At 52.0% G+C, this 22,112-nt stretch overlaps 1 protein-coding gene and 1 long non-coding RNA gene across 4 annotated transcripts in view; one reads left to right on the top strand and one right to left on the bottom strand.

The window, feature by feature from the left end:
* The first annotated feature begins 2,493 nt into the window (after positions 1 to 2,493).
* Positions 2,494 to 22,112, top strand: part of LOC146401650 (uncharacterized) — a 35,587-nt gene continuing 15,968 nt past the window's right edge. The window contains exons 1-2 of the long non-coding RNA XR_014810570.1: positions 2,494 to 2,679; positions 19,803 to 19,882. This is a non-coding gene — a long non-coding RNA (uncharacterized LOC146401650). The remainder of the gene's footprint in view (positions 2,680 to 19,802; positions 19,883 to 22,112) is intronic.
* Positions 8,984 to 22,112, bottom strand: part of CD276 (CD276 molecule) — a 30,364-nt gene continuing 17,235 nt past the window's right edge. For all 3 annotated transcript variants that reach the window (XM_021099076.2, XM_084968844.1, XM_084968843.1), the window contains exons 3-10: positions 20,533 to 20,880; positions 20,052 to 20,366; positions 19,145 to 19,483; positions 18,675 to 18,971; positions 15,385 to 15,519; positions 14,370 to 14,411; positions 12,661 to 12,696; positions 8,984 to 10,433 (exon numbers count right to left, since the gene is read on the bottom strand). In XM_021099076.2, coding sequence (XP_020954735.1) covers positions 10,411 to 10,433; positions 12,661 to 12,696; positions 14,370 to 14,411; positions 15,385 to 15,519; positions 18,675 to 18,971; positions 19,145 to 19,483; positions 20,052 to 20,366; positions 20,533 to 20,880 — 1,535 coding nt within the window. In that variant the 3' untranslated portion in view covers positions 8,984 to 10,410. The remainder of the gene's footprint in view (positions 10,434 to 12,660; positions 12,697 to 14,369; positions 14,412 to 15,384; positions 15,520 to 18,674; positions 18,972 to 19,144; positions 19,484 to 20,051; positions 20,367 to 20,532; positions 20,881 to 22,112) is intronic.

A 22,112-nucleotide genomic window follows, 5' to 3' on the forward strand; every position in this document is an offset into this window, starting at 1 on the left:
TGGCTCAGATTGCTGCTGTGGTGCAGGTTCAACCCCTGGTCTGGACCTGGCCAAAAAAGAAAAAAAAAGAAGAAGAAAGGCAGCCTGGATGGAGAGGCCAAGGAAATCAGCGTTATGGCCATGCCTCCTGGTCACCAAAGTCCTCAGTGTGGTCACCCAAGGAGACTGAGCTCCCTCAGCCACCTGGCCAGCTTTGGGCTCCCAGATTTGCTGAAGGTGCCACCAGTGGGCACTTGGGGGTCACATTTGGCGGGAACAGTTTAGGAGAGGGTATGGAAACACAAGAGGCAGGAAGGGAGCAGAATAGGGTGCAGATTAGGACTCAGGGAGCCTACCCATCTGTGAATTCTGGGACTAACAGACCCCAGATAGGTAAGTTTTGAGACAGAGGAAGAACTAGAGGCCAGGAGGGCAGAGGAAGGCAGAGGTGCAGGAAAGATGCTACACTCTGTCACTCTGGATGCGTTGCTGGAATTCAGCCTCTGTGGCTGAATTGAAACGCAGAGACAGAGTTTGGGGTAAAGGAGAAAAAAATAAAGCTTTATTGCTTTGCCAGGCAAAGGAGGGTCGCAGCAGGCGAATGCCTTAAAGTCTGTGCCCCCTGCCCGTTGGAAAGAATTACGAGGAGTTTTATAGTAAAAAGGAGAAAAAGAGGTTTTCAGATAGGAATCAGGATTGGGACAAATATGCATTCTTCTCTTTTTGGAGGATCGTAGTCATCAAAGTTGGAGTCAGGAGGTCTCGATATGATCATGATGGTGGTCTTCTGGGTTATTGCCTAAAATAACAGTACTTGCAACAAGGGCATATTGATCAGAGATTAGAATAAACTAGGAAAGTTCCTGAAAAAAAATCACGTGCTAATAATCATTAAGCCCCAGGCAATTATGTTCAGGGTGCCTAATCTTTTGCTTACGGGTGATTGTGTTTAGGGTGCAATTAAGTCAGGGAGAAGGACAAGGAAGGACTCTAAGCTGTTCAGTTTTAAAGTATTCATTTCTAAAAGAAGCATAAGGAATATAACTTTTCTCTTAGGTGTATAACATGCCTATATTATTTTGTGTCTTCCTTGAGAGGGAACCAGGATCCTGCCCCAAGGCTGTACTATTGTTGTTTGACTGTTCCTCCTTTCCCTGATCAGCAACTGTCTGAACTTGTCCCTAGGAACTCAGGGAAGGTCATGGTGGCTGAACGAGGCCCATTTCCTAAGAACAAGAAATGCGGGACACAGAAAGGCTTTTGCGCCCAGGAGCCCCACGGGGCTGTGTCCAGATTCAGATGCAGCGGGTCTGTGGAACAGTGGAGGTTGCAGAATATCCTGGGGCAGAAGCAAGTTTGAGGAGGGGAGGAAAGAAGGCAGGAAGAGCATAAAGGCTGCTTCCTGAGCCTGGCTCATGTGCACAGACTGATGGGCTGCAGTGAGCAGGACAGATGGTCCTTCCCTTCCTGGTGCTGGAGGGAGGGAGCCGGAACCAGCCATGTGACTGTGCACATCTGGAGGTCTGGGGGAAACAAGGGAGAGAGGCAGAGGGACAAGAGGAGGCAGTGGGAGGAAGGGAAGGGAGCCCCCTATTTCCTATACTCATCATCATCCCTGGTGCCCCATCTTTTTTCACTTCCCCAGGGCCTGGGGGCCTGGTCTGACCAAGGGTAGGAACTCAGGGTTCCTGCTCTCCTCTGGGCACCCCCACCACCACCTCCATCCACCCCAAGTCTTCTACACTCTAAGCAGGATCTCTTCCCTTAACCTGCCTTGCACCTGTATTTTCTATGTTCCCCTTGATCTCGTTCAGTCATCATTGAGAACATCTGGCTCGTCTCAAGTGCCTGGGCTCAAAAGCCTCTGCTCCGGGCTGTCCCTCTGAAGCCTATTTTGCATTGACTTGTAAGCCAGGCTGGAGCCCCTGGGATATGCACATCAAATATTTAGCAATGATCTCAACCAGCCGCATCAGAACTTCTGGGACGGGGCCCAGGCACTACTATTATTAAAACTCTCTTAAGTGATGCTAAGGCTCAGACAGGGTTAAGAACCACTGCACTAATGGGATCGGAGCTGTATCCCTGGAAGCACAGCGCCCAGGATCAAGGAGGCAAGAGTTTGCTCTGTTATGAGCTGAAATATTTTGATCCATAGCCAGGACCTCCCCCTGAAAGGCACAGTGATGACACATGTCCAGAGGAGGGCAATGGGGGGTGAAGAAATCATATCACATGAGGGAGGTTGAGGGGAGGAGGCTCTTTTCCTTCTCAGGTGCTGGGCAAAGGCTAGGGACAAAGGTCACGGGCCCTCTGTCTCTGAGGCCTGGGATGCACCCCATGAAACCCAGTGTTTTCCTGTGCTCTAACAAGCATCATCTCATTAGCGGTGAAATAGAGTCACCGTAATTACCTGGAGCTTGTGGTGCCAAATGGCAGGTCGTGCCCACATTCAGACACAAGTGCAGGTAATTTAACTTGCCCTGAGGCACCTGCATCCAGTGAGATGCTGATGAACCTGTCCTGATTCGTGGAGGTCAGATGTGGCCATGCAGGAGGCAGAGCTCAGCCCAGGCCCCCATGCTCAGATAGCGGCGCCCACCCCACCCAGCAAGAGGCAGACGCACACACCTCCAGGACTCCCAGAACCAGGAAGACTGCTAGCTCCTGGACAACTGACGCTGTGGAGCCACGAGGCCGGTACTGATGGGGAAGGTAGCGAGGGTCAGGGGGTCAGGATAGAGGCTGAGTCCCTGAGAGCCTGGCTGGGGTGGGAATTCCCAACACCACTGCTGTCCTAACTAGAATCTATTTTGTTAGTAGCCCTAAGTAGTCTTCACTTTCACATTCTTGCCACCATAGACTGACTAAAAAGGCAGCCCAGGGAGTTCCTGCTGTGGTTCAGTGGAAACGAATCTGACTAGTATCTACGAGGATGCAGGTTCGATCCCTGCCCTCACTCAGTGGGTTAGGGATCCGACATTGCCATGAGCTGTGGTGTAGGTCACAGATGTGGCTCGGATCCCATGTTGCTGTGGCTGTGGTGTAGGCCGGCAGCTATAGCTTCGATTGGACCCCTAGCCTGGGAAGTTCCATATGCCACAGGTGCGGCCCTAAAAAGAAAAAAAAAAAAAAGGCAGCCCAAACAATTGGCAACTCTACCAGCATTTAAAATCCACGGGCCTATGACCCCCATGATCCCACTTCTGGGGCTCCATAGCCTGGAAACTGGAGCACAAGCCTGTATTATTTGTATGCATTCTGTAGAAACTAGCAAAATATATTCTAGAACAGCAGTGCTATCAGATACTATGTAGCCACTTTAAAAGAATGATGGGAGAGTTCCCTAGTGGTCTAGTGTTTAGGACTCAAAGCTTTCAACCACAGCCGAGGCCCAGGTTCAATCCCTGGCCTGGGAACTGAGAACCCACATCAAGCCGCTGTACACTGTGGCCAAAAGAAAAAAAAAAAATGAGGGCCATCTGTGCCAAAAGCTAGACATAAAATAGCATATACCGTATGACTCCATGTATATGAAGTTCAAAAACAAGCAAAACCAATCCATGGTGAAAGCAGCCAGAGTAGTATCTCCAGGTGCCACCGCTGACTGGGCAGGGGCAGGAGGGAACTTTCTGGATTTTGGAAGTGTTCTGTGTCTTGATGTGGGTGATGTATTCATGGGTAAACCCTCCTATAAAAATTCATGGAGCCATACGTGGAGGGCTAGCCCCCCTTTACACGTTGGATGTATGATACACCTCAATATAAAGAGTAAAGAAAGTGAACTGACGAGAAAAATGGCTAAAGAGCACAGCAAAAAGTTATACAACAGTATGCATGATTTTGTTTTTATGAATGGGTAAGCCTGGGGAAAAGTCTGGCTGGATAGCAAACCCTTAACAGCGCATCCCTGTGAGTGGGGGGACTGGAGGGGAAGACAACCGCTTTATACACTTCTGTACTGTCTGCATTTGTGGAGTTTGCTGCCCCTGATACCCTCCATCTCTGGTCACTCCCTTCACTGCAGTCTCCGCGCCTGCTTCTCTGTGGGTGCCCTGCCCTTGGAGGCCTGGGATTTTTTGGTTATTTTGAGGCAAACATTGGCTTACATCTCAGTTTAAGACTTGAGCTTTGCATCAAGATTGTCAGCCGTTGCCCCGCTCAGAATCTGCCAATGTCTCTGCTCATTGGCCCACATGTACCAGCATCCCACTTGGCAACTGCCTCCTGGGATGAGCAAAGTCATGTGTCTCTCCCTGAACAGACCCGTGGATGCGCCGTTCACACCTATGAACAGAAACAGAGCACTTGAGGAGTTCCCATCATGGCTCAGTGGTTAAAGAATACAACTAGAAACCATGAGATTGCGGGTTTGATCCTTGGCCTTGCTCAGTGGGTTAAGGATCTGGCATTGCTGTGAGCTGTGGTGTGGGTTGCAGATGTGGCTGGGATCCCGCGTTGCTGTGGCTCTGGCATAGGCCACAGCTCTGATTTGACCCCTAGTCTGGGAACCTCCATAGGCCGAGGGACAAGCCAGTAGAGAAAGGCAGGGTGACTCAGGTCCTTCAGCATTCTGTTTGATCTCCAGATAATTTTTTTTTTTCTCATTTCTTTTCCTGTGGTTGATTTCTAGTTTCATGCCATTGTGGCCAGAGAAGATGCTTGAAATAATTTCTGTACTCTTAAATCTGTTGAAGTTTATTTTGTGCCCCAGTATGTGGTCAATCTTGCACTTGAAAAGATTCCGATTTTTTGGGATGTAATGTCCTAAAAATATCAATTAAGTCTGACTTCTCTTGTGTCATTTAGGATCTCTTATTGCCTGGTTGATTTTCTGTCTAGAGGATCCATTGATGTGAGTGGGGTATTAAAGTCTCCTACTATTATTGTATTCCCATCCATGTCTCCTTTTATGTCTGCTAGTATTTTTTTTTTATGTATTTGAGTGCCCCTATATTATGGGTATATATATTGATGAGTGTAATATCCTCTTCTTGAATTGATCCTTTTATCAATAAATTGTATCCTTCTTTGTCTTTCTTTATGGTCTTTGTTTTAAAGTCTATTTTGTCTGATGTGAGTATTGCAATTTGCACTTTCCTGTTTTTTTCCATTGCTATGAAATATCTTTTTCCATCCCCTCACTGTCATTTTATATGTGTCCTTTGCTCTAATGTGGGTCTCTTTTAGGCAGCATATTGTAAGCTCTAGTTTTTTATTCCAGTCTACCACTCTATGTCTTTTAATTGGAGCATTCAGTCTATTGGCATTTAAGGTAATTATTGATAAATATATATTTATTGCCATTTTAAATCTTGTTTTCCAGTTGATTCTATGTTTCTCCTTTGTTCTTTGCTTTTTCTTTTTTTAGTTGGATGGTTTTCTTTTATTTTATGCTTGTGTCCTCTTCTTTTTGGTTTTTGTGCATGTGTTGTTTGGTTTTGATTTGTGGTTGCCCAGTCGTTCAAGTATGTTAGCCCCTTCCTATATCTGCTTGCTTTAGTCTGAGTCATAGAGGTTCAAACACATTCTAAAAAAATTTTTTTAAATCTAGATTTTCTTACTTTCCTTCCACACATTTTATGATTTTGGTATCTTTTTTAAACATCTTCATGTTTATGCTTTTGCTGTTCTTTGCGTTTATAGTCACTTTTACAATAGGCATTTTTCCCCTTTTTAGATCTGAATACTGATTTATTTGTGATTACTTTCCAATTTTGGTTTCCTCCTTCACCCTGTTTTTGTTTGTTTGTTTGTTTGTTTTTGCTTTTTAGGGCCGCATTTGCAGCATATGGGGTCACATCAGAGCTACAGCTTCCAGCCTACACCACAGCCATAGCAATGTGGGATCTGAGCCACATCTGTGACCTACACCACAGCTCACGGCAATTCCAGATCCCCAACCCACTGAGTGAGGTCAGGGATCGAACCCACATCCTCATGGATACTAGTAGAATTCATTTTGGCTGTGCCACAACAGGAACTCCCTCTTACTTTTTTATTTAGAGGAGCTTTTCAGTATTTCTTTTAGATTGGGTTTATTAGTGCTGCATTCTCTCAGTTTTTGTTGGTTGGAGAAATTCTTTATTTCTCCTGATTTAAATGATATTCTTGTTGGGTAGAGTTTTCTAGACTGCAAATTTTTCCCTTTTTGAACTTTGAATATATCTTGCTACTCTCTTCTGGCCTGTGGTGTTTCTGTAGAGAAATCAGCTGATAGCCTTTTGAGGACTCCCTTATAATTAAGTCTTTGTTTTTCTCTTGTTGCCTTTAGAATCCTCTCCTTATCTTTTAACTTTTGCCATTTTTATTATACTATGTCTTGGTGTAGGTCTGTTTGGGTTCAACTTGTTTAGGGCCCTCTGTGCCTCTTTTATTTGGATACCTGTTTCCTTCTTTAGATTTGGAAAGTTTCCAGCCATAAAATATATTTTCAATCCCCTTTTCTTTTTCTTCTCCTTCTGGAATCCCTCATGCTTTATGTTATTCCACAGATCTCTCATATTGCTTTCACATTTTTTCATTTGGTTTTCTGTCTGCTGTCCTGATTGGGTGATTGCCATTATTCTATCTTCCAAGTCGCTTATTCGTTCCTCTGCATTATTCATTCTGCTGTTCAACGCTTTTAACTCAGCTTTCATCTCTGCAAATGAATTTTATAATTTTTCTTGGCTCCTCCTTATAGTTTCTAGTTCCTTTCTAAAGTAATCTGTGTTACTGTTGATATCCATTCTTAATTCCTTCAGTATTTTCACTATTTCCTTTTTGAACTCAGGGTATGTTAGACTGCAGAGGTCTGTTTCATTGTTTGCTCCTTCAGGGGAATTCTCCTTTTTTAAAAAACTGGGAATGGTTCCTGTGCTTCTTCATTTTGCTTATATTTTTCTTACTTTGTGCGTTTAGGGAAAACAATTATCTACTGTAGTCTTGGAGGGCTTTTTAGATGCAGGAGCTTTCCTAGGTAAAGCTTGTGCAGGCATACCATTTTTTTTTTTTTTTTTTTTTTTTTTTTTTTTTTGGTGTGAGGGCTGCCTTTGGTTTGGATACTTTCTGTCTCCTTGGTGTGTGCAGGCTGTTATCCCTTGATGGGGGGGTGAAGGTATATGGCCTGCATGTGATTCCAGGGAGGTGAGGACAATGGGTGGTGCCTGCAAGTGGCACCTGGTCACTGGTGCTACCCACAAGGAGGTTACAGGGCCCTCGGCAATGGCAGTGACCCTCAGGGAGGTGGGAGGTGGCACCCGGAGCCCTTGGCAGTGGCGATGGAAGGGTGTATGTGTTCCCAGGGAGGTGAGGGCGATGCCAGCCATTCTGTTTGTACCCCCCACCCCCATGCACATACCCAGTCACCTCCTTCTCAGTAGTCAGAACCATTAATTGGTCTTCACAGCCTTGGTTACAAATGGTCCTGGAGGTGAATTCTGGTCACACCTCAAGCCAAAAAAATGAACCCTTGCTCTGTCCCCTCTTTAATATGGATGTGACACCTGCAGGCTACAGCTTGTCGCACTGTGAGAATTATTTCTCCATTAAAATGCAGGAGTTGGAGCTTTGCCCAGGAAGGGCAGCTAAAAATACTGCTCTCTGGGGCATCCGTCACAAGGGGGGCTTAGCAGCCACCATCCTTACTCTCCAGTCCCCATCAAAGTCCCACACCTACCAGGTCCCTCCCTTGAGCACTCAATTCAGGGTGGTATTTGAGCCTTACCCCAGCCCTGTCAGAAGGAAAAAGCTCTGGTTACTGTGCCCATTTTACCAGCGGACTAAGTGAGTTCAGACAGCTTGCTCTGGGTCACTGTCCTCTATCTACAGAATTGCCGAGGGAACGAGAGTGTGCAGCCCAGCTGCAGGGAGGGAAAGATAAGCCGTCAGGTTTGCCCAGAACTTTACAGTGTGCAGTCTTCTTCCTGCTTTGTCTAACCCTTATGACAATCCTCTGAAATGAGAATTACTCTTGTCCCCCTGTTATAGATGGGGTCAAAGCCCAGTGAGGTGAGAATATGCTCAAGGTCACAGAGGGAGATAAGCAAAGGCAGAGTCTTGGCACAAGGCTTTTGGTTCTAAAACCCACCCAGGGCATCAGCGGTGGGACTTACAGCCTGGTGACCAGTCTCAGGCCTAGGGCCATGGACTTTACAAGAAGCACCCCAGTTTGTAAAGAATGCCACACAATTTTCAGAAGAGGACTTGTCACCCCTACAAATAAGGAAATTAAGATTCAGAGGGCTGAAGGACTTGGTCACAAGTTAGAAGCAGAGCCACAAACAAAAGTCGAGTGTCCTGACCCTCAGCCCACCTCCTCCTGCTGCCCCAGGGCCTATGGAGCTTTGGGCTGCCTGGCCAGCCGGTGCTGAGACCCTGGCACCCAGAGGCAAGTGAGCAGCGTGCTCTGTAAGATCTCACATCCCTGTTCCCGGTTCACTGAAAACTCTGTGCCTGCCACATTCACCCCTCCTCTCAATCTTCAGAGCTGGAAGGTGGTGAAAGCCTCAGGCCCACTTTTCATATAAGAAAATGAAGGCCCAAAAAAGCTAAGTGTCCTGCTCAGGGTCACAGGGCAGAACGAGATCCTGGACCTGGAACTGTGAATCCAGCCTGGTGCCCATTCCACTGAGTCAGCCAAGAACAGCAGGCAGAGCTCCTGTCCTCTGTCAGCTTCTTACTGGGCCTCAGCTTCCTCATCTGTAAAACGGGGGCATTAGAGAGGCCTTAAGCCTAGGGGCTGAGTCTTCTGAGACAAAGATATTAGATATTAGGTGATGCTTCTAGGAGTGGGTGGAGCCCCTTACAGTGACCAAAGGGCCTGGATTTCTGGGCAGCCAACCTCACTTTACCAAAGGAGGAAACTCAGGCCAGGGAGGGGGCCACAGAAACCCAGTGACATGGGACGGTGAGAGTGAGGAGACCCTGGCATCCCTACTCTGGCCTCAAACACCCAGGAGGGAATCCTTTCTGCAGAGTGCTACTGCCCACCCCGCTGCCACACCCTTCACAGAAACAAAGCTTTCTACAAAGGCATTTATTTTTCCCAAAATACACCCCCAGTTAACAAAATTCCTCAGAGTCCCACATTTAAATAAGAAATCCCACATCTTCCACTCGTGGCAAAGGGAGGGATGTCAGCGGGATCGATCATCAGTGTTCTCCACCGAAGGCTGGGGACCCACCAGAGACAAGCCAGGAAGTGTCTGCCCAACCCCAGCATAGCACCATGGGGAGAGGGGAGGGCTGTCCCTGCCCCCAGGCTCCAGCCAATGAGGAGCGGCCCCAGGCTTCCCCTGGGCTGTGGCTCTCAGTTCCCCGGAGTCTGCTGGGCCTTGGCTGCCTGCCCACCTGCTCCTGCCTAGAAAGACACGTTTGGAAACCATCAGATTCTCCCGTTGGGGCGAGAGCCTCTGTCTCTCCAGGTTTCTGCCCCGACCCTTTGCTTGGGTAAACGTTAGGGATGGGACAGGGGTGAGGTGTCTAGGGAAGTCTGGGCACAGAAGAGGGGGACAGCAGGGAGTGAGGCAGGAGCCCCCTCCTGAACCTCTTCCCCCTCCTGAACCTCTTTCCCAGCTGAGAGGTGCGCTCCTTAAGGGCAGGGCTTGTCTTCTCATGCAGGGTCCCCACCACCTAACCCAGGGATGACACCTGTCCGTGTTCTGTGACTGCTATTTGAATGAGTAAATGAACGGCAGGAAAAGCAGAGGGACAGAAGCTGACCCCAAGGGGGCCCACGCGGCTGCCCAGAGACCCAGTGTGACCAGCACGAGCTTCCGGTGGGGAGGGCGGGCAGAAGGCGGGGCGCACAGGGCACAGCCCAGGGCGTCACGGAAGAGCCGGGGCCAGGAGAGGTCCTCACGTGTTCCAGCACGTACACCTGCGTGTCTCTGCCTGCCAGGGGGGAGGGGGGGAGAGAAAAGGCTAACACGGGGGCCAGAGAAGGAGGAGATGCCGCGAGATTCGAGGAAATGCTAAGGCTGCAGTGGCCCTGTCTGAAGAGGTGGGATCAGGGGCAGGTGGGAGAAAAGGCTGAGAGGTGATAACTGGTGGTTCTGGGCCATGGCAGAAACAAGGCAAAGGGTGACTGCGCATTACATCCTTGGAGAAAGAAAGCAGCCAGACGATCCGTATAGCACATCCATTGAAGAAATAAGGTGGTGGAGAGGTCTGTGTATCGTGTCCCTAAGAAATAAGGCAGCAGGATGATTTCTGTATCGTGTCACGGGAGAAATAAGGCAGCAGGATGACTTGAGAATCCCGTCCATCAGAGAGATAAGGCTGCGGGGTGGTCTGTGTATCGTGTCCTTTGCAGAATGAGTAGACCCACCAGAGGGGGAGCCTCTGGTGGGGGCAAGGAAGCCCCCAGCCCAGAGCTCACATGGAGGTTCCAGTGCAGCCAGGGGTGGGAGCCCCAGGGCAGGGGCAGCAGCAACCTGGTCCGCATGGTCAGGCTATTTCTGGTCCATCCTCTGCATTTCATGATGGGAAAGAGAAAAAGGAGGGGAAAGCATTAAATGCGGGAGTTCTGCCCTTGGGAGTGCGTCAGAAATCTGGGGATGGGCCACACGATCAAGGGGAGAGGACGTGTGAGAGGCCTCCAGTCTGACTAGCAGTGCCTCCCCACCAAGCACTGCCCTCGAGGCACCCCCCCCACACACACACACAGCAGCTGGGTATCAGACCAGGAAGGTGCCTGGGGGAGACTGCACAACCCTTGCCCACCTCTCTCTCAATTCCCATCAGTCCACCCCCCCACACACGTCCCCCTCTGCCCAGCACACTTTTCCCTTCCCCACCCCCTAGCCCCTGCCTGTCCCTTGATCCATCTTGGATCCCCGTGGATTCACAACCTGGCTTCCCTTCACTCCCTGACCTGAAAGGAGAGTATGCATGATCCTGCCCCTCCCTCTCCCATCCTTGAGGCTCTGTCTGTCCCTGGGAAAGTAGCTCTCCCTTCCGGGGACTGCCTCTGGGCTTATGCAGCCTGGCCAGAGCCTGGGGGGCACGGGGCAGGCTGCCATGTGGAGGAGGTGGGGGAGCAGGATCAGGAAGCCCACTGCACCGCACCCTCAGGCCACACTCTCCAGCAAAACATCAGGAGCCAAGCTGACACTTTGACCTCCACCTGCTCGCTCTTCTCTGCCTCCTTCGGTTCAGAACAAAAGGGAGGCAGATCAATTCTCTCCATCCCTCCAGACCCCAACCTAGGCCTCCACGCCTTCCAGGGAACATTCTATAACATTCTGAAGGACTGGCTTTACACAGAACACGTCTGCATTTGACACCTTGGCATCTGGCAAGGGGCGTGTGACAGAGGAGGAAACTCCCACTGGAAGGTCATGGGCACAGACTGAAAGGAGGTGGCCCCTCCCAGCCTAGGGGGCTCTTTCTTCCATATGAGGCTGCCTTTCTGAAGGCCTCTTGCTGCCGTTCGTGAAAGTCTGAGTGTATACCCCGCTTTCATCATGAATGCTATGCAGGTTCCTGAGGGTCCCATTGCCTCTGGAAGTTTCCTGTGCCTCTGGAAGTTTCCTGTGCACAGGGCCTATGTCTGTCCATCCTTTCTCCCCAAAGAAAAGAAAAGCTACATGCAAGATAAGCCTCCAGAAATTCTGTCAAAGTTTATTTCCTAACAGGTTTCCAAGGCAACCTGAAAGAGATTTTTGGCTCCATAACCTCTGGCAAAAAATTAAGGTCGCCAAACCTTTGATTTTCTAGGTGGAAGCCACTCGTATTTGGTGACAAATCTGTCAAGGAATTATTTTGCTCAAAATACACACACAGGAGTTCCCATCACAGCGCAGCGGAAACGAATCTGACTAGGAACCATGAGGTCGTGGGTTCGATCCCTGGTCTCGCTCAGTGGGTTAAGGATTGGGCATTGCTGTGAGCTGTGGTGTAGGTCACAGGCGTGGCTCGGATCTGTTGTTGCTGTGGTGTAGGTGGGCGGCTACAGCTCTGATTAGACCCCTGGCCTGGGAACCTCCATATGCCATGGGTGCGGCCCTAAAAAGAAAACAAAACACACACATACATACATGTTTACACACACACATACATTAGGTGTGGCTCTTAGTTGCTTTTAATAAGATAGAACCTCCAACTAACCTACCCTCCAACCAACCACTTCCTAACGCATGTTATAATAATCTGAGTAATAATGATAGCTAACACTTACTGACCACTTACTGTGTAGGGGGGACATGGCTGCCCAGCTGAAGACCAGGTCCTAACCTCACTTGACTTAGGAGTCATATGACTAAGTTCCCACTAATAGATACAAACAGGACTGACAGGGGCTGTTTCTAATCAAGTCCTAGAAAAAAGTTCCCCTCCTTCTCCTTTCCTCCTTACTTCTGGAGGAGGGTGTGGGAGCTGGAACAGGCTCCCCTGGGCCCAGGGATGGAAGCTTCGAGTTGAAGGAAGCAGAACCCAAGGACATGGAAGCTGGTTCTAGGACACAGTAGCCTTAAGATCACAACTCCTGTCCTGGGGAAGCCTCTGTCATATTTGCATCCTCTTAGGGCAGCAGTTTCTCCACCCTCTGCTGCTTCATCAGGGGGAAGAGGGCACTGCTCTTCTGGTGAGGGAGCCTCAGGGCAGCAGTGAAGGGTGAGAAGGCCCCCGCCCCAAACCAGCGACCCTCCCCAGCCTCCTACACACGGGTGTGCAACCTCACCTGCCACATGTCCTTACCTTCTTTGCTTTCTGAGTGTTTCAGAGGCCGCAGGGCTGCAAGAAAGGAAGGAGCACACAGTGAAGGGGTGACAGGTAGGGGGGTGTGCAGAGGGACAGGAGCTGAGGAAGGAATAAAAGCTAGAAGGACTGGGAGGAAGAGGCAGGAAGCTGAGGCCAACATCACAGCACCAGCAAAGGCCCTTGGCTGCCATCCCAAGTCCCAGCTCCACTCTGTGGCTTGTCACTCCTTTGCCTGGGCCTCAGTTTTCTGCATCTCTACCATGGGAGCAAACCCCCTGCCCTCCTGTGAGCTAGAAATGTGAGTACACTGAGCCTGCTCTACAGACAGGGTGAAGGGGTCCCCTGGTGGGCCCGGGAGGCTGCAGCGCTGAGACTGAGCTCATCTCGAAGCCACCTTCTTCCTTCCCACTCCCTCCCTTCTGCCAACTACACTTGCCTCTTTCTCGGAGCATGAGAAACAAGGCCTGATCCCAGGGCTGAATCCACACCCGCCCCACCCAGACACCGAAGGCAGAGGATTCATTGGCATACTTTCCAGGGGTCCATCTCCTGTCCTTCCATCTGCAGGGGTGGGGAGGGAACCCATGTCAAAGACACTATCCCACGTGGCTCAGTGGGAACCTGCGTCCCCCAGCCCAGGAGCCCCGGGAAGGGAAGGCAGTGAGGCCTCCAGTGGCTGCAGGGCACAGATGCCGTGGCACCTACCCTCTGCTGGGCCCCAGGCTTATGTCCCCACAGTCCCATGCCCTTTGCAGAGTCACTCGAGAGAGCTTCAAACAGCCTCTGGTGCCACCAGGACAGGTCAGAATGACATTTTACAGATGAAAAGCTGAAGCGCAGAGGAACAGCACATTGGCCAAAGTTACGCAGCCTAACCAGAGTGGGACTGTGTCAGGCTGATTACACGGTCCTAATAACAGGACTGCAAGGGACCAAACCCTCGCACGCACCAGATACAACTCCAGGCCCTTAACATACATGACCTCATTTCATTTCACCCCTCAGAAAAACCTATGAAGGGAGACAGTTAGGAGGAAATGCGCCCAGAGAGGCAAAGTGACTTGCTCAAGACCACTCATCTCAGACGAGCTGGAGCTGGAACTAAAACCCAGGTGGCTTTGTCTCCTGAGCCCTCATTCTTCCCCCTAGGAAGCTGCCAGACCTGGCAGTGCTGGTTACTCCCAGTGAAGCTGCCTGGGAAGATGGGAAAAGGTAGGCAGGAGAAAGGAAGCACCCAGGAGAACAGTTTCCATCATGGCTCAGTGGTTAACGAATCTGACTAGTATCTATGAGGATGCAGGTTTGATCCCTGGCCTTACTCAGCAGGTTAAGGATCCGGCGTTATCATGAGCTGTGGTGTTGCTTGCAGACATGGCGTTGCTGTGGCTGTGGTGTAGGCTGGTGGCTACAGCTCCGATTCAACCCCTGGCCCGGGAACCTCCATGTGCTGCAAAAAAGAAAAAAAAAAAAAAAAAAAAAAAGGAAGTACGAACGAACAAACCCAGAAGAGAATGAGAATTGGGGGACCCGTCTCTGGGTCTTAATGCTGAGCAAGGACCAGACTCACCTAGGCTGGGGGGCCGCTGTCCACAGGGCACACTTCAGTCACACCTTCAAGCCCACATGGCTCCTCCAAACCCCGGGGTCCTCCCCTGTCCCTGGGTTCATCCCTCAGCCAATAGTGCCAGCTTTTAGCTCAGACTCACCAGTCTTGGATCCTTCTCCATCCCCGTCCTGGTCCTCAGCTCCTGGAAGAGTGAACACACACTTCCTCCCTCAGCCCCACTTTCCCCAGGAGTGCAAGAGGCAGGTACGTGGGGCTGAGCAGGCCTGGCTGCTGTTCCAGATGCTGGACACCAGGTCGGAGCCTGAGACCAGCACAGAGCAGAGCCCCATGGCGGGAGGAAAGGGATACCAGCCTGGAGTCCACCACTCACCTGGCCAGGGACCATCTACTCACCCCTCCACCCACCCACCCACTCACCACCCCACTCAACCGCCACCTCCAACACACACACCCACCCCCGTGTCCTTCCTCATCCTTCCACCAGCCCCATCAGCCATCTGCCACACAGGCAGCCACCTACCTGTCAACGGATCGGTCTCCACGGACCGGTCTCTTCCCTGTTCACACATGCATGCTCCTTGCCATTGCCCAGTCACCCCCAACCTCTCACCATCTACATGCATGCTGACCCGCGTGCCAGCCATCAGGGTCAACTTGCCCACCACTGGCCAGCACCAACTCGCCTACCCATCCCCAAAGTCAATCCCCCTGACCCCCCAGTGCAGCCGCTTCAGACTCTGCCCGCTGTGAGGCAGACACACCCTTTCTCGGGGACATGCACGCCCGTGAAGCAGTCTCACCTCTGCTGCTCAGTGTCCAGCCCTAAATCTGAGCTCTCACTCACAGACACACTCATGTGACTGACGCTCTCACAGTCACGCTTGTGCACAGACACATTCACCACTTGTCCCACTTCAGCCTTACACATCCACCACTCCCAGTCACTCTCATATCCACACGCCTCCTGCCGTGTCTGCATGTTCACGGGCAGGCTCACAGTGGTTTACACACATAAGACATGTGTTCAGCCTCAAGAGCGCACGCACACAACTCATTCTGCCACTGGGAAGTGACACTCGTGTTGATGTCACGGACACACAGGCATACCCAAAGACACCTGCACGTGCGTGTGCACACAGCCCCCTCTCACTCACCTGCATTCTCCTCCTCACAGCTCTGTTTGATCTTCCTCCAGCACACGAAGGCCAGGGCCACCAGCAGTGCGACAAGACAGATGGAGAGCCCCACGGTCACCCACAGGGCCTCGGGGGGGAATGTCATGGGCTGCCCTGGAAGGGGAGTGGGGAGAGACTGTCATGCCTGGCCGCAGTGGCTCTGAGGACAGCGCCGCTGACTCCAAGGTGTGAATGGGGGGGCCCTACCCTTACTGGGCCCCAACACTATGAAGAGAGCTTAAGTTCCCATGCCCCACCCCCCATTCACACACCCTCCAAATCCTGCTGTGAACATGCCTCAACCTGGCAGCATTGGAGAGTCTGCAGGTGAGGATGCGTGGCTCCCTCCTGACACGAGGATAGTGCTTCAATCCTCTCAGGACGAGTCAAGGACTTCTATGATCCAGCTGCCACTGTTCCCCTTCCCTTTGTAATTCGCTGCTCTAGCTAGACTGGTGTCCTAACCTTTCTCTGCAGAGACAACTGGCTTCTTCCAGCCCCCCACCACCCTTGCTGACAGTTCCTCTACCTAAAAAGTGCTCCCTAACTCTCCACCTGGCTTGAGACGCCTTCTCAGGAGGCCCTCCCGGACTACCCCAGCCCCAACCTGGGGACATGCCCCATCTTATAGACCAGGATTTGGCAAACTGCAGCCCATGGACCAAATCTGGCCTGTGGCCTGTTTTTGTCCAACCCGTGAGCTAAGAATAGTTTGACATTTGTAAAGGGTTACCAAAAAAAGAAAAAGCAGCAGCAGTAGCAGCAACAAGGATGGTATGTGGCCCACAAAAGAAATACCATCCAGGCCTTGACAGCAAATGTTTGCAGATTCCCGCAGAAAGATGAGGGTGGGTGCCAGAGTGAAGGTTCTGGGTTTACCCAAGAGGAGGAGACTTGCCTGGAGAAAGTTTTCATGCATCATTGACGGCCCTCCGGTTAGCTCTCTCAGGGCAGAGGGAAGAGGTTGAGCTGCCCCGGCCTGGGTCAGCACTCACAGCTGATCCAACCACACCCTCCTCCAGCCCAGTCCAGGGCCCGTGAGGGTCCTGGGCAGGGGCCTGGAGGATGATGAGAGCAGGCAGCTCCCGCAGAAGGTGCCGTCAGAGCAGAGAGCAATGCCATGAACCCCTGGGCAGTGGAGGCCTTGGCACAGATTTGTGGGCCAGGGATTTGTGGCCGATGTCACCTTCTACAGGCATGGCCAGCAAAGCTGCGGCTCTGGACACTGGAAGCAAAAGGACCCGTCACCCTGGTGAGCAGGAGAGAAGGATAGGAGCTGTCACAAAGGTCCAGGAGGACCAGTCCACAAAGCATGTGGAAGGGACCCCTGGGAATCTGAGGGTGGGGCTCCTGCAGGAAAGCACAGAGCAGAGGCACAGAACTGCCCAGGAGGAGGGGCTCTTGTTACAGTGACACCCAGGCTGATACTGGGGCCTGGGACACAGCGCGGACTTGCCCTCATTCTGCCATCCAAGGACAGAGCGGGGCTCAGACCTGCATCTTCAGGCTCCACATCCAGTGTTTGCTCCACCAAGCCCCTCCTCATACAGCACACGCAACTAGCCTCCAGCAGGTGCGGGAGAGACAGGCTGGGGGACTGAAAGTCTGAATCCCAGAATGTTTTACAAAGCACAAAGCTGCCCGAAGCGAAATACAGGCCAAGGGCTCCAAAGTAGGCCAGACCTGCTCTCACAAAAAAAACAGGAGGCTGGGTGGTGGGGAGGAGAGAAAAGTAGGCTGAGAGGCTGAAAGTTGGATTCTGGTTCTGGTTCATCTGCTCACTGCCGGGTGCTGGAGCCAAGGTCCACAGACCCCCATGGATGAGTTTAGAGGGACCACAAACCCTCAACATTTAAATGCAAATGACAGCATTAATACATATCTGATTTTCAGAAAGGTACCTGACCCCCCCGAAAGAGTCAGAGTCACTATGCTAGTCTGTGGCCTTGGGAAAGTTCTGTCCTCCCTGGGCTTCAGTTTCCTCATTTGTGAAATGAAAGCACTTTAGAGCCCTTTAAATGTTAATTCCTAGAACTTTAAAGATTTTTCTCTCAGATGGGGTGAATGTCCCCAGTGAGCAGGAGGGCCAGTCCACGAAGCATGTGGTGAATCCTGAGGCTGGTATAGAAACTGGCCTTGGGTGGGCTGTGGGTCGGGTGGAAGTCATGGAAAGAGAAAACAGGAGAACCAGATGGACAGAACCTGGGGCCCTGACCCCAGAGCAGGCACGGAGGCCCCTAGGAAAGCTTAGTTGGCCCATGGGGAGGGACATTGGAACCAGACCGAGGTCCAAACCCAGATGGAGACTGGCTCCCCTGGTGAATGTGGGCCTCCTCACACCTCCAGGCAAAAGGGTGCCTACTGAAGTGGGCATTAAAGGAAGGGAAGGGGGTCTGGGCTAGGACCCCAAAAGCAGAGATTGAGGGAATAGCCAAATGGGCCGTGTTGATCTAGTGTTTGCCCACATGGGGGCAGCAGAGAGCGCCCGGCCATTGCAATGGCTTCCTGGGTCCAGGGGCAATTCAAACCGGAGAGCTGATTTTGATGGGGTGAAGGGGGCTGACACCTGGGGAGACCCAGCTGTGTCTCAGGGCCTCACAGTCCGATGGTGCCCAGCATCAATTCGTGATGTAGCCACACCTTCCCAGAACCAGGAGAAGTCGCCCTAGGAAATCACTCCAGGGCCATGCCTTGTGGCTGCCCCAGAACTCCCACCTACACCTCCAGATTCCAGGCAGGTACTCGGTGCCCTGTATAGGACCACCTAAGATGCTCTTAGGAGGGAAAATACTACAAATGATTCTTAACAGCTCGATAAAGCAACCCCTTAAGGACTTCTTGGGAGAGAGTTTGAGACACTTGAAATATAGGGGGGATTTTTTTTTTTTTTTTTTTTTTTTTTGCCTTTTTAGCTGTTTCTTGGGCCGCTCCCGCGGCATATGGAGGTTCCCAGGCCAGGGGTGGAATCGGAGCTGCAGCCACCGGCCTACGGCCTAGGCCAGAGCCACAGCAACGCAGGATCTGAGCCGCATCTGCAACCTACACCACAGCTCACGGCAACGCCAGATCGTTAACCCACTGAGCAAGGGCAGGGACCGAACCCGCAACCTCATGGTTCCTAGTCGGATTCGTTAACCACTGCGCCACGACGGGAACTCCGGGATTTTTGTTTTAAGTCTTCTGATCACCCAAGCCTACCTAAATTCTAGGTCAGGGTCCAGATAAAGGCAATGGCTCCGTCTTTCGCTAGCTGTCCGCCTGCTCCCTACCTGTGATAGTGACGGAGCCGTGAGCGTCCTGCTGCAGCACGGGGTTGCGCACCAGGCAGCTGTAGGTGCCATTAGCGCCCAGCACCACCCTCAGGACGCTGCGCACATCGAACAAGCCCTGCTCGTTGGCCATCTGCGATGTGGTCACGTTGCCGGTCAAGGGCGCACCCTGCCCGTCCTGCCAGAACACCTCAGCCTCAGGATAGCCCCGGTAGCTGGAACAGGTGATGGTCACTGTGTCCCCTGGCCGCAGGTCCTTGTTGGGCTCCAGGGTCATGCTGGGCTTTGAGTAGGGGGCTGCAGGGGGTCAGAGGGTAGAGGGCAGAGGTCAAGGTAAGGCAAGGGCAAGGGGACACAGTGGAGGGAGCGGGAGCTGTAAGGACATGGGTCTGCACTGGACAGTCGATAAGGGGCTGCAGGAAGTATGGAGGATGTGCCAAGGGGAGGTCGGCCCCCTTCTGGGCTCTCACCTGCCACCTGCAGGCTGACTGCGGCGCTGCCAAAGTCCCGGATGCTCACAAAGCAGGTGAAGCTGCCCTCATCAGCCACGCGCACGCGCTGCAGCCTCAGGGACGCGTTGCCCTGAGCCAGCAGGTCTGGGAAGAGTGTGGTACGGTTGGCATAGGCGCTGCCCTGGTCGCGGCCCTCGGCGAAGCTGTGCACCAGCTGTTTGGTGTCTGTCAGCTGCCAGATGAGGTTGAGCTGTGCCAGACTGAAGCCGGGCTCGGGAGAAAAGGAGCAGCGCAGGGTGGCGTCGGTGCCCACGAGGGCCACCACGGGGTCTTCGGGAACCTGGACTTCCACCGCACCTAACGACGAGGTTGGAGCGGCAGGGCAGTGAGGAGGGGCGGGGACACTCTGGGCTGCCACCCACAGGCTCCCAGATCTCTGTCAACCCCCAGGTTCCATTCCATCTTCCCCACACCTAAGAGCAGGTTGAGTCTCCCTAAGCTTCTGACAAGACTCCCAGCAGCTTGGTCTTGACCTGACAAGCCCCTTCCCCAGGGCAGACCCAGCCTGAGGCAGCCTCCAGCCCTAGCAAAACTCCTTTCTCTGCCAGGAACCATTTTCCTCTCCTCTCCTTCCATTCTCTTCTGAGATCTGAATGCTTCTCCTTTTTTTTCCCAGAGGTTTCCAGAGCCCTGGAGTCAGGAGATCCAGAGAGCAGAGAGGACCTGTGATCATCACCCCCACCTACTCCTACCCCGGTAAGTTTCCTTCCTACTCACCCTGTTTATCTTTTTTGTTATTAGGCCTCTCACTGTTCTGGGAGACAGAAGTTAAGGAGATCAGATCCCGTGGCCCCTGCAGATAGGCCCCAAATCTCCCTCCCTCAGAGGGACATTTAAGGATCAAAAACAAAACACAAACAGAAACCTGTAGGGCTTCTATGCGGCGTGATGGTAATGGAGCTGTGAGCGTCCTGCTGCAGCACGGGGTTGCGCACCAGGCAGCTGTAGGTGCCATTAGCGCCCAGCACCACCCTCAGGACGCTGCGCGCATCCAACAAGCCCTGCTCGTTGGCCATCTGCGACGTGGTCACGTTGCTGGTCAAGGGCGCACCCTGCCCGTCCTGCCAGAACACCTCAGCCTCAGGATAGCCCCGGTAGCTGGAACAGGTGATGGTCACTGTGTCCCCTGGCCGCAGGTCCTTGTTGGGCTCCAGGGTCATGCTGGGCTTTGAGTAGGGGGCTGCAGGGGGTCAGAGGGTAGAGGGCAGAGGTCAAGGTAGGGCAAGAGCTGTGGGACACAGTGGAGGGAGGGGACGCTTAGGGCTGTGAAGACATGGGTCAACACTGGGCAATGGCTAAAGGGCTGCGGTTAGTGGGGAGGGCGCCCCCCACTTTGGGGCTCTCACCTGCCACCTGCAGGCTGACTGCGGCACTGCTGCTGTCCAAGTCCCGGATGCTCACCAGGCAGGTGAAGCTGCCCTCATCAGCCACGCGCACGCGCTGCAGCCTCAGGGACGCGTTGCCCTGAGCCAGCAGGTCTGGGAAGAGTGTGGTACGGTTGGCATAGGCGCTGCCCTGGTCGCGGCCCTCGGCGAAGCTGTGCACCAGCTGTTTGGTGTCTGTCAGCTGCCAGATGAGGTTGAGCTGTGCCAGGCTGAAGCTGGGCCCAGGAGAGAAGGAGCAGCGCAGGGTGGCGTCGGTGCCCACGAGGGCCACCACGGGGTCTTCAGGGACCCGGACCTCCACAGCGGCATCTGGGGATGGGTGGGGTTGGTGGGGTGGTACAGTGAGGAAGGGTGGGGACACTCTGGGCCTCCCTAGTCCCCCTCCCCTTCCGGGTTAACTTCATGCCCTGTCCAGCCCCCTTGTAAGGCCTGAGGTTTATTATCTGTAGTCCTAGTTCAATGAATACTATGTATTCAACAAGAATACATAGTAGGTAAGCACCTACTATGCCAAATTTAAGAGTTAAGAATGCCACAGAGGACACCAAGGTCACACTCGTACAGCGCTTACGTTTTAGTGGGAGAGAGGGACAAACTAGCACATAAATTTTCACTAGCCTGTGATTAGGGGTATGAAGGAAGAAAAGCAAGCCAGTGGATAGAAAGTAAGGAGGCAGATTTTCATAAATCTGGCAGGTACTTTATACCTGTTTGTGCTGGTTGCATTTCCCCCATAGGCATAGATTATCTTTATAAATTGTAGAAAGACAATCTTAAAACGTATGCATCAAAATATTATTAATGTTTTTCTCTGGATGAGAAACAATCATGAGTGCTTTTTCTTCTCCTAAGTAAACATGATTCGTTTTTATGCAAGCAAGAAAGAATACCCATGCATTTAAATATGGTGGTGAATCATGTTCTCCATAAAGAGATCTTAAGCTGAGATTTAAAGGCCATGAAAAGGAGTCCGTCATAGCCAGAGAAAAGTCCCCTGGGGTAGGTTCCCCTGCTCCCACCCCTGCCCTATATCCTTTGGGTTACCCTGCAACCTCCTACCCAGTCATCTCTGCCTTCAGTCCAGCTCTTCTTTTAGATTCCTGGGAAGTTAGGTAAAGGGTTCCTGATAGCTGTTCTTTTGGTGAGATGTGGCCCTTAGCCTGGGACTGCCATTCTTGAGTAATGGTTAGATTAAGTGTGTACTTTGGGCACCAGCAAGGCAGACACATTCAAAAAGTGTGAAGGTCAAACAGTCTTGAAACAAAGCTAGCTGAATACAGCAGTCGTTAAAGGAGAAAAGCAACATTTGATAGCTAGTATTTTCATCATGAATTACAGGGAGGGGGCATCATCATTTTTGCAGTGTGTAGGGATCTCTAAAGGTCTTAAACCAGCACTGGAACTCTTGCTGCAATGCCAGGCCACAGGCCAGCTCTTCAATTGGAGACCAACCAGGTGCCCCTTGTATGGAGCATTTGGGGGAATGAAACCTGATACATCAGCCAGACAAAGCCCTTTCTCTAGAGAAATCAAAGTAGATC

Source organism: Sus scrofa, chromosome 7 (genome assembly GCF_054392235.1).
Source record: "Sus scrofa isolate SSC_HxYL_T2T_F1_AM1 chromosome 7, Sscrofa_HxYL_maternal_Yorkshire_Landrace_v2.0, whole genome shotgun sequence".
Taxonomy (NCBI): Eukaryota; Metazoa; Chordata; class Mammalia; order Artiodactyla; family Suidae; genus Sus; species Sus scrofa.